The sequence below is a fragment of the Netta rufina genome, assembly GCF_964035555.1.
Source record: "Netta rufina genome assembly, chromosome: 2".
Lineage (NCBI taxonomy): Eukaryota > Metazoa > Chordata > Aves > Anseriformes > Anatidae > Netta > Netta rufina.
In genome coordinates this window covers 84,323,943-84,336,119 of record NC_140124.1, presented here as the reverse complement: position 1 = coordinate 84,336,119, position 12,177 = coordinate 84,323,943, and the positions used below count along the sequence as shown (strand labels likewise).

Genomic DNA, 12,177 nt, shown 5'->3' with positions numbered 1-12,177 from the left:
TTACTGATGGTTTTACAGGGATAAAGAAATATATACGCAATGAAGTAATGCAGAAGAACATAAATGGTGGGCAGAAAATTTGTTATGTCCTAGGCGCACAAACTAGGATGTGTATAAAACATGCAGAATCCTGTTTAATCTTTCTCTGTACCAGTAGAAAATAATAATAATAATAATAAATGTTTAATCATATCAGCTACTCTATATGAACTACTGTTTCCTCCTCTGACTTGAATTTATATAAGACAATCAAAATGCATCTAGGTATGATTCAATCTAGCAGCATGCACTGCCAATATTAGCCTTAAACCTGCAAGTTGCTCTCTTCAAACACAGAATCAGGAATTTATGAATAATTTGTTTAGTTAAGTTGTTTATAACATGCAATTTTCTGAACAAAAATGATTCCAACTGGCCCTACTATGACTCTGGGAACAAATGTGAAAGACAACTCTTTAACAACATGCTCTCTACAAGAGAATGTAGGCTTCCAAAAAAAAAAAAAAGGTTCAGCTTCCAGCCCTCTGATTAACTCCATGGAGGTATTCAAATAGACATGTAGATGCAGTGCTTAGGGATATGGTCTAGCTGCAGACTTGGTAGTGTTAATGGTTGGACTTCATGATCTTCAAGGTCTTTTCCAACCAAAATGACTATATGATTCTACAATTAGAAGGTAGGATCCAGGAAATGCTGGGTCCACCAGGTGCAGCCAGAGTTTTCAGAGCACTGAAGGTTCACTTTTAATGGGTTGAAACTATCTTGTTTCTCTACATCCTTCTCTAACACAAATATTTGCAATTCAGGTACTACACTGAATACATTCCCTCTGCTTGACAAGTGTACAGATACATCTCCATACAGATATGAATCTGCACAATGCTCTAGCAGTGACTATGGCCCGCAGTTCTTGCTTGTCTGCTGCTCTGCAGGCAGCCTGAAAATCCTGGAAAACTAGGATTTGGCTAGGAAAATATAACCTTACTTGCTTCACATACATATGCTCTAATGGATGCAAGCAGAGGTTTAAGCGCATTTCTGCCAAGCTTGACCCTTCACCCCTTTTTCTTCCAGACCCCTCACAGCTGCCTCCCCTCCCTTCACTATAGCCCCTCTTCCTAGACCAGAGAAGTGGTAATGATGATTGCCCATACTGGACAGATTTGCTTTCATATGGCATCCCTATGTCCGTGAAAAAGACCTGTGCATCTCTAGCAGATATAGATGTAAAGAGGGTACACTACTTCCATACCCTTTCAGTCAGCTGTGACCTAACTTCTTCTGAATTTAAATGCTGGGATTTACTTGATGCTTACAATCTGAATGAATTATTAAAATAACAGGTCCAGTCTTAGGATATACAACTTGGCTCCTTAAAAGTACTAACCAGACTGCAGGTATCTTAATGTTTCAAGGGCACCATCACCTCTAATTCCAGAAGTACCTGTAAATACTTCCACTGGCCTGACAACACATTATGAGGAGCAGATGGTCTTCAAAGTCACTCAGTTTGGGCTTCCAGAAATGGAGCATCTAGACTCCTGTCCTGGAATCCTGCCCACAGTTCACATTTTTGCATCAAGAATATTCTCTCCCTCATATACATTCAGGTCAATAGTAGACTCCAAACGTGGATGTTAATTTTCTGTAAAACTTCAAATAAATGAAAATGTCCATAAAAGATTATAGAGTATTAAAAGAGCTGTAAACAAGTCTCATGAGAAAACAACTAGTGCAATACAGAGCTGAGATGCATAGTGCATGAACTGGTCTGCCTACAGAGCAATCCGGTATGTGGTATGTTATATTATTTTAAAATAAAAAAGTTTCCAGACTTGCAACAAAAAAACACTACCCTGTCTCTTTAACTTCTGTTTTTAGAGAATATACTCGCCAAGTACCAAATGATTTGTGAAACAATCACTGGAATGTAGATAGCTTTAAACATATCAGGTGATTTTCAAGAAAAATGTAACAGTAACAATACTGAACTAAAAATTTCTTAAACTTTTGGTATTTTTTAAAGCAAACAAAAAGCATGAATTACATCATAACATATGAAAACCACATGCCTGTGTTAAATTTTTATTTCTTAGTTTACTGCTATGTTTAAAATAATATCCTGCTAATAAAATCTGAATTGCAAATATATAGTCAAGTCCATATGGTTTTCTTACAACTTTTCAAACTAAAAGGAAAAGATATTTCCTTTTTCCTCATCTGGTTACTGCTATAAATCTACTGTGAGCAGTCTGAAAAATTCTACCTGTTAATCAAAATTCCTTCTCGTTTGCCAAAATATGTGCTTATTATACATGTATAGGTCATATGATTTGAAGAGCTGTGATACAACATCTCATGTGCAACAAAAGGTAAATGTCCAGTTTTTCTCTGATGCATTTTGTGGGCTAGACAAAGGCACTTTCACCAAAACCCTTGGTCCTTGCAGAGGAAGGTTAAAATATAGGTCAACCTCAGATCTGCAAAGCTTGATTTGTTTCCATCTCCACTGAAAGACTAATATTCTACTTCGAGTGAGGAAGACATTCAGCTGCTCTTGATTTCCTTGTTCTGCTAAATTTACTAGTGTTCTGGTAAGTTCGCACCAATTGAAGGTAACTTTGTAATGTATCTAATACACTATGTCTACCTAATGCCTAAAAAATAGACTTTTTATTTCAAAAAACAGGTGCTTATCACCTAGACTCACAGCTGGGATTAGGATTTATCCCAGTCTGTGAAATTTACAACCATTTTTGTTCTGCAATATTACTCTAAAATCACCAGTTAAAGTTAGAATATTAGAACCAACTTGAAGTCTAATGCAGCAGCTTGTTTCTCTGATTTAAAGCAGAATAAAGCTTGCATATTTTGAAATAAAGAAATCCACCTGGATATCCAAAAATACCTATTCTGGAATTATTATTTCAAAACAGCAATTTAAATTCCAAGGGTGGGCCTCTACTATTCTGGACCTATTAGCACCTGGTAATAGTTTAGAACACATTAATGGTTCTATCTTGTATAATATTAGTATAGAGGAATAATTATTCTACTAGGTAATGATAGCCACAGTGTTTTGTTACAATGAAAACAGGTTCTGAGTGAGTGTGAGAATACTTCTGAGGAAGCAACGCTTACAGCCAAGATGAAATAAAGAAATGTAGCAGTGTTCAAAAAACTTATTCCAGTAATCTTGATGGAGTCTTAGGAATGAAATAAATAACAATCAAATTTGCAATAACTCTCTTGGTGTGTTAGTTAAGCCAGTACCTCTTTTGGTACTGTGCTGCTACTGTTATCTTTTGCATATGTACAGATTGCTTATCTGATAGCAAAGAAAGCAAAATATACATGATGCCATAAAAAGGAGAGAGAAAAGTCAGGGTCACAGTAGAATAACTATGATAATATTCATTAATATTACATAGTGGGTCACAAGATTGTTATGTAAAAACAATCCTTAACAATTCCCCCAAAGTTGTTTTTATGCTGTTTACAGTCGCTATCTGCAAAGCTTTCAGCAGATGACGTTATTTATTTATTTAGACACAACTCTAAAGTAAGATTAGTTTTCAAGCCTTTTAAGTGCACAAAACCTATCTTCCATGAGGAATAACAATTCCTGACCCTTGCTTGATAAGATTTTGTAGAACATCAGGCTGATGCAACCTTTTGTTGCCCCTTCTTTTAGACATGATGCACTGAAAACTCCAGTACAAATTGTAACATCGACTGATTTACCTCAGAGAAATCACTGCCATCCAAGGTGGCTTTTGAAGGCTGTAGTTACCAATAAAAGAAAGCTGACTGGTTCTTTGTTTCAGGGGATGGAATCTTTACCCCTTATTACACATTTTATTCCTTATGACAAAGACACAGAGCTTTCAAAGTAAATAGCAACCACTGCAATTTTAGTGATTTTAATAGTTATCTATTCATGATAATCATTCTATTTGTCTCACATTATAGTTAATCACTGGGTATACAAAAGTCAGTTGTGTTTTCTGCTTGACCTACTCAGTGCTGAAGGATTACAAGGAGATGTAGAATTCTCATGGGAGATACTATCTCCTGCAAATAATATTGCTGGTCTTCTGTAAATGTGTGGATTGCAATACCTCAGTGACAATATGGTCATATCTGAAGGACTTTCCTCAAGTATAACCTAGATAAAATAACTGCTCTGCTCATTTCTTCTGGAGCATGAACAAGCCGGGGCTTTTTGGAGAACTGTTTCTAAGAATTATTATGTGCCAAATTATTTTTTCCCTAGCTGATTCCTGAAAACAGTAAGACTATTTGAGCAGGATGGTCAAAACTATTCAACTGCTGGGAGTGCTCTGACGGAGATATCCCCCATGAACACTGCCAATCCAAATAAGTAACATGGACAATTCATAAACAATGAAAACATCACAGCATAATGGAAGGTGCTGAGCAATCCACACTACAGGCACGGAGACAGGCTCTGCATGAGATATGCTCTGCTGTCACAACAGTAGAAAAGGATGCACAGAACTGCACTTAGAACATCAGAAATAAAATAATAATTAAAAAAAATATCAAATTTAGCCTCCAAATGTAAAACAATATTTTCAAGGGCCCTAGATAACAGTGTCTGTGGGAGTAGAAACCTACTGGAAGGGGGGAGAGGAGCTGTGAGCTGGTGGAATAGGATGGTCCTGGACCAATGGGTATGTCTGTCGGGGCAATACCACAAAGCTGAGGAGTGTGGAAGCATCAAGTAGAATATCCACTACAATTAAGAAAGTGCAGGAGGAAGAGATTTACAAGGAAATATGAATTATCTAAATATGTACAGCATATCAGAGAGACAGTTAAGGGGACATAATAAACTACAAATAAAAGCAGTAACAATTTGTGTTTGAGGCTGGTACATGAAGATAAAACAAGAAATAATGAGACAAAAAGTAAAAAAGCAAAAAAAAAAAAAAAGTCAGTCTAGAGGAAATTATCTTGACATTGAGATATTAGCTTCTGGAACAGTCTGCTCAACAGAAGGAATGAGTTGCATTGTCTGAAACCTTTGCAATAAACCTAAACAAAAAGATTAGAAAAGATTAGATAGTAAGCACTCTGCTATTGACATAAAAAGAGAACAGATGAACAACTATACCTTCAGTCTTTTGGCTTTTTTAAGGCTGTTATTTATACACAAGCATGCTCCATTTCTCAAAAAATTATGTGAAGTCAGTATTAAAGGCTACACATGCCCTTGATCTGTGGAATAAACTCTAGTTATTATTGATGGATGTTCAGAATATAGCCTTGGTGCAGTTATACAGCCATAAGTATGATAAATGTGAATAGATAAAATAATCAAAAAAAGAACCCCACTGTCCCAAGGCATCTCTCCCACTAAGGTTTTCCTCTGTTTACCCACTGCTAGAGCATAGAAATAGTTGGCGACATATAAAAAGGGTGTGAATATTAAAAAAAAAAAAAAAAAAAGTAATGCAGTGAATGTTTGAGATTATTTTTTTAATAACCAGTGAAATTTATGCCTCCAAGTAAGGTACCTATGATCTGTCCACACGCATGAAACCAAGCATCCTTGAAATCCAGCATGACAAGCCAGGAAAAACCTAGTCAAGCCATGAGTAAGTGAGAGGTGAAAGAAAGATTAAGTCTTCATTATCCAAACAATCTGAGTCCCTAATGATAGATGATAAGAAGGTGTCTTATTTCATCTAGATCACAGTTGTAAATCCTTTTCTTTCTTACAGAATAGAGCTAGAATTGCTGGTGAGCTTTTACCAGGAAGAAAGCATAGATGGTAATCCATTTGGTGCAATGAATATTTAATTATTGCAAGCAAAGTGATACAACTACAAAAGATATGACTGAAAAACCCCACGAGGAATAATTTTACTTCCTTTGCATAAGTCATTCCAGTGGAAGATGAGAATTCACATTCCTCTGGGCAGAAGAATAAATTTTCATTTGAGAAGGATTTGAGACATTTAACTACTGTTCTACTCAGTAAAACAGGAAGAGCACCACTTCTTTTTTTAAAGCTCTTAAAATCTAGTCGATTAGTCCCCTCTGCTCAAACACGGAGAGGAATGCCTGGCCTGCAGCTGTGAATGGAGTTTATGACTTGAGGCAACAGTTCCACCCTGTGAGAACAGAAACCTTGCCCTACAGTCAAAGTAGACTTGGTAACTGTGCTGACAGAAGCACAGGTACAATGGACCTTGCAAGGCCTCCACATAGGCAACTACTTAAGTAGGTTGTCTCAGACTCAGACCTGACCTCACACCTTACAAATAAGGTATGCATTGAATATGGCTGCAGCCTTCAAATATTCCAAGTGGAGTTGCAGGTTTCATGTAAATACAGGGCACCTATGTTTTTTGAGCACTTCGTGTTTATCATTGCCATCATGAGCACACAGTCCCTAAGAAGACACAGGATACCAACCTGATCTCCCTTCCTGAAATAAACATATATACTTAAGAAAACATGATCAATATCTTGTACAACCAAAATGGCATAATCATGTTATATTCAAGAAGATAAAAAAGCACAAGAATATGTCATTAGATTTTTTCTTTCTCCGGATATGCATACATGCACACACTCATGTCCCTCCCCATTCCAAGCCCTTTGCTTAATGAAAAGGAGGAAACAAAAACATCCTGTTTGACTGGCTAAACCAAGGAAAGATGAAACTTGGTCCTATGAGGTAGAGACTTGCCTATTACTTTTCCTTAAAGTGAGCTTTGCAGGACTTCCAGCAGGGCTTTGGATACCCTATCACTATTATTTTACTAGAAAACACCTAAAATATGCTTTATAGCACAGCATAAACAGAAAGGGCTTGTAAAGAATTGTAAAAAGGAGAGTAGCTCCCTGGTCTACTCCAGCTTTCCAAGGCAGAGCTTTTCCTTCAGTCTTGTTCTCAAACCAGTTGTCTTTCAGTGGCCTCCTGCATGGCACCAATCCCTACATTGTGCTGGGTCCCTAAGAAAATTCCTTCTGATGCCTCTGAGCTGCAGCACTGCATCTTCTTCCTGCAGTCACTTCCATTCTGTGACCATGTGCATGTTCCCTCTGAAAGCCAAAAACTTCTCCGTCTGCAAAAAGTCATTAACCTTCATGGAAGGCATAATCCCTATATGCTACACAAATAGAATCAGAGAATGGTTTGGGGTATCATGGAATGGTTTGGGGTATCTTTAGGGATACCCTAAAGATCATCAGATTCCAATCCACTGCCATGGGCCGGGACACATCCCACCAGACCAGGTTGCCCAAAGCCCCATCCAGGCTGGCTTTAAACACTCCCAGGGATGGGGCATCGACAGCCTTGCTGGGCATCCTGTTCCAGTGCCTCACAATTCTCAAATAAAAACTCCTGAGTACAGCAGCCAAGGAAGGCAACTGTCAGCCTTTTCATCTCCTTTAATAGCCCAGCTTTTCAAAGGAACATGTAATAAACAAGCTGAAAGAAAATCAAGCTAAAAAAATACAAAATACATCTGTCACAGTTCTCAAAAAGCTCATCACACTCATTCAGTCTCACTGCCATAGAACAGAACAATTGTACTGAATTACTGGCACCACACATATCAAAGGAAGACACAACTAATCAGATGAAATTAATAGTCACTAATGTGTTGCAAACCAGACACAATTTTAGGTAATATATAGAAAATGTTTCATGCTGAGCTTTAAACTCCTTAATTGCCATAATACAGTCTAAAACCAAGGGGTAATTCCTAAAAGTTAATTTTCTTGTTTGATCAAACAGAAGACGTCCCCAGAGACTGTTCTGATAAATGGTGTACCTAAAAAATCGTAGCTCAGAGAATTACCTGTGCTTCTGTCAGCACAATTCATTTGGATTCCTACTTAAAGTCACTTTTCTTTCCAATTTTTCCTGAAAGCTTCACAAGCATTTCTCTCCAATCATATGAAGCTAGCTGTTACCTGAATGTTTTGTAAAATAGACATCTCTTCAGGGGGACTTTAATCACATGCTCCTGAAGACCCACGAACAGGACACTTTGGCTATGCAGGATCTGAAGACTCCTGATAGGCTCTCGCTGACTCTTCGGTAGGAGTTCAATTTCCTCAAGCAGGCAGCTGCTCGAAGTCTGGTTCATTGGGGCAAGTACTTTCTTAATAGTGCCATAGTCTGCAAAGGCAAGAGGAAAAAATGAGTTATGAAAAATCATATTAGCAATTCTACCTACTTGGTGTCATTTGATGAATAAGTCTTCATCCTATACAGGATGAATTCTATGAAGCCTCAAAACGTGGGGATCTCATTGGAGTTTCCAATATTGCTTACAGTATAATGAAAAGAACTTGTAAACAACCATTATGTTCTCTGTGTAGTCTAAAACAGTAAAAATAATAATAATTTCATTAGTGCAGGACAGACTTCACAGTAGTAGTCTCTCAAAAACAAATGTTCAAAGTTTAAAGCAGCTTACAAAGCAATAAAGTCTACCATTACCCCGTCTGCTTTAAGACTGAATATATTAAAAGCTATGGGTTTTAGACATGTATTGCATTCATTTAATAAAGCACATATGTATGCATAAACACCTATATGTGTCTTAACTGAGCATAGGTGAAGATGGCAATAAAATAAGGCTGCTTCCCTTCTTTTGGTTATCTGGATTTCAGCTTCCGAGAAATCACATCTTTTAACAATTGCTCTTCACTTCTACTCTTATTGTGATTTCTAAGCAAAGACTGTTAAGTATCTCAAAAAAGTGTGAGATCACTGACAAGATTTCTGATTCATTCATGCAGTTTTTAAATAATTTAAAAATATCAAAGAACACTTGTTCTGAACACAAAGAACCGCATTCTCACACTGATAAATATTTTAGCTAGCTCTCTGACCAAAGCAGCATTATGCAATTTTCTATGTGCCAGCAATAGTAAATATTAAAGGTCCAACACTGCACACACATTCTGAGATCAACTCAAGTTGATCTTTACTCAACTAAAGTCTTGAAAGTCTGAAAATACCATCTGTGAGTAGGTAACACTCACAAGACAAATATTCTGTCCTGCACCCCAGTGGAAGTGTTTTTCTCCACGACCAGCAGAGGGGAAGAGGCATGGTAGGGAGCTGGCAGTGGAGGCCTCAGGCCCTGCCTTGGCAGCAAGGGGTCACAGCATGGCAGCTGTGGCCTGGTGGGCAGGGGCCTACTGCTTTCCTGGTGCTGGCTTTGCTCTAGGAGGGCATGGGGGGGGGGCAACCCCATGCAGTCCCTAGGGGACAGACAGCCCCGCTGGGGCACGGGGCAGGGGACAGTCTGCAGCTACCAGGGCGCAGGGTGGAACAGCTAGTAAGCAAATTTGAGAAAATACAAATGGTAGCTGCAAGCAGACTCCAAAACTGAAGAGGAGGTGGAGAAGGTTGAGAACCCAAGATGGCAATTGCTGTTCAGATCTTCTCCCCTTTCCCGAGGAAGGCTGAAGAGTCAATCTAAGACCCGCAGAAATACTGGAAGGGAGCAGCATAAAGGAAAACAGCAGGGAGAGTTAGGAGGAAGTTTAGGTATAAAACGTTAACCACATTGTTAACAAATGTTTTAATAACTAGCTAATATGAGCTTAATTTTATTAGAAACTCCAAACTAATTAGACTCACTAAGAACACTTTTCTCAATATATAAAGTACATTCTTCTCTCTCCATAGCAAGCTTCTGATTGTGAGATCATGACTGCATGTTAAAGTCTTCTGACTAACCCCTCAATTCTGACTAATTTCTCAATTCTGAGTAAAATCACTTCATACAACTATTTAATTTTTTCTTCCATGTTAGCATATACAAAGTTGTCAGGATTTATCATATGTAAGAGTATTTGTTAAAAAAATGAAACAAAAGAAAAACTCCCATTAAATGACAATTTTAATTAAAATTTAACATTTTGGACAAAAAAAATATTCTAATTTTGATTATCACTGGTTTTTTGTCAGCCACTTAAAATAGAGACGTTAAAAAATAATTAAACCTTTGCCAAGAATCAGTTTTGCTTCACAATTAAGTAATTACTAGCTTGATCAAACAACATAACAAGCATGTGCTTCTGCTAGTGCTTGTTGGGTGCAGACTCTCAACTATAATTACAAGTTTCATGGTCAAAATGTGGTCTGAGAATTATCCCCCCCCAAAAAATAAAATAAATTAAATTAATGTTTGCATTAGTCACTGAGTGAAAAACAGATGAGCTTGGGGGGAACAGTGAAAGGAAGAAAAGAAGAATGAGTGAAATCATTTTACACATGTGAATAATGAAAAATCATTTTGTAGATGTTAGTACAGTTCTATACCATTTGTCTAACTGGCATTCAACAGATTCAGTGTGACTGCTGATACACTGTACTTGGCATGCCATCTTTTTTCTGTATTGAGACAAAAAATCAACTATGCATTCAGTATTTGCTTCTCATACAGACTAATACTCCCTACTGCTGCTGTGCCAGGCCTGGCATCTACAGACTGAGTCACTTGTGGACACTTCCCCAAAGACAAAAGAGAGAAAAACAAACAGGATTGGAGGTCTCCTCCCATGCACATTTAATTTAGGAAATGAGAACACAGACAAGAGAGTATGTTTTGCACTTTTCTTCCCGTCAAATGTGTTTGTTATAGAAATCAGAACTGCTTTTTTTTTTTTTTTTTTTTTTTTTTTTTTTTTAAGTTTGGATCTATGGCCTGGAGAATATGGTTACAGCAGCATTTTTCTCTACAAGCAAATGAAATATTCTCATTTCAAGAACTGCAATTGCCTTCCTCAACACAGCTGTCATTGCTCTTGTCCTTTTTCCTTTTTAGCTTGGCATACAGTCTCCATTCCTTCCAGTTCCTTCTGTGGTTTTTTTTTTTTTTTTCCAGCATCTCCCAAGTGATTCCTTTTCCATTTATCTTCTGATAGGATCAGCACTCATACAGAAATGTCAAAAGTCATAAATGACTGGGCTTTAAGTGAAGAAGCAGTGTCAGAGATCCTATAGATTATCCCAGAGAAACACTCTACTTCAGCAGCAATGCGGTCATATGCCTGATCAGTCAAAAAGAACAAAATCTTATCTGAGATCTACCGCTGCCTCAGCAGGCTCTCCTACTCCTAATCATCCATAACCTATCTCTTTTGCTTTAAGTTCCTCCTGACTATGTTTCTGACTTTGCACGGACCATCTAGAAACCCAAGCAAGGGTAACAATCTGTTTATATTCTGCAACTTTGAGAGAGATAGATTCCCTGGATTGGCAGCTATGTTCATTAGAGTATGGTATCTAGCAAGGGGATGTAGTTATCAACCTATAAACCTCTTCAAACTATACTAACATGTAAATAATTGCTATGCCAGGCTTTCTTACAGCAGAAAATCATATCTATTACACCAGTCCTTTCAAAAGCCAGGTACTTTGCTCAAGACTGCAATTCTACTACAGTGTGCAATATTACGTATCATATAGATCACAGGTTTCCTAAAGAACCTGCAACAGCTCCATCCTCAGAATTGTTGACTGTTCAGCCATTTTCACATCATGGTTGAAAACAAAACAAAACAAAACAAAACAAAAAAAAAAACAAACAAACAAACAAAAAAAAAACAGTAGAAACAGTAGTAGGGAAACAAAAAATAGAAGTAGGGAAAGAAATCATTGTTGAATGCAGCTCTGGAGCATGGAGCTTTCCAGACCTGTCAAAATCTTTCAAGGAAATGTAATCTTTATCATCACACTAACTGTCCACTTCTGCCCAGAAGTGAAGAACAGGAAACAAAAACTTCCCTAACAGATGAAACTTTTTTCCCCACAGACACAGTGAAAGTCCCAGTTTCGTCACAAATGTCAAAGCTGAATCCAACTCTTATTCAAGAATCCTGACAAATCCTAATGAATGGCATGTTCAGACGCTGAGAGTAAGCGAGACATGCTGTAATAAATCCAGACACTGTCAGCCTTGGTTTAAAGATTACCAAGTATACACAGGAGTAGAAAAAGATAATGATATTGGTCACAACGAGTAAATAATAGAGTAAATAATGTGCTGTGTTAACTTTTACTGAAAGACTTTTAAAGAGACCTACAAAATCAGCAATGGCATGTTAGAAATACAGTAACTATGAAAGAAGATGAAGAGGAAAGAAAAAATCTAGTTGAAGTATTAATAT

At 37.5% G+C, this 12,177-nt stretch overlaps 1 protein-coding gene across 1 annotated transcript in view; it reads right to left on the bottom strand.

The window, feature by feature from the left end:
- SEMA5A (semaphorin 5A) overlaps nucleotides 1-12,177 on the bottom strand; it is a gene marked incomplete at its 3' end in the record, with an annotated part of 236,068 nt that overhangs the window by 89,082 nt on the left and 134,809 nt on the right. The window contains exon 10 of the mRNA XM_084306898.1: nucleotides 7,960-8,167. Within this exon, the coding sequence (XP_084163024.1) occupies nucleotides 7,960-8,167 (208 nt within the window). The remainder of the gene's footprint in view (nucleotides 1-7,959; nucleotides 8,168-12,177) is intronic.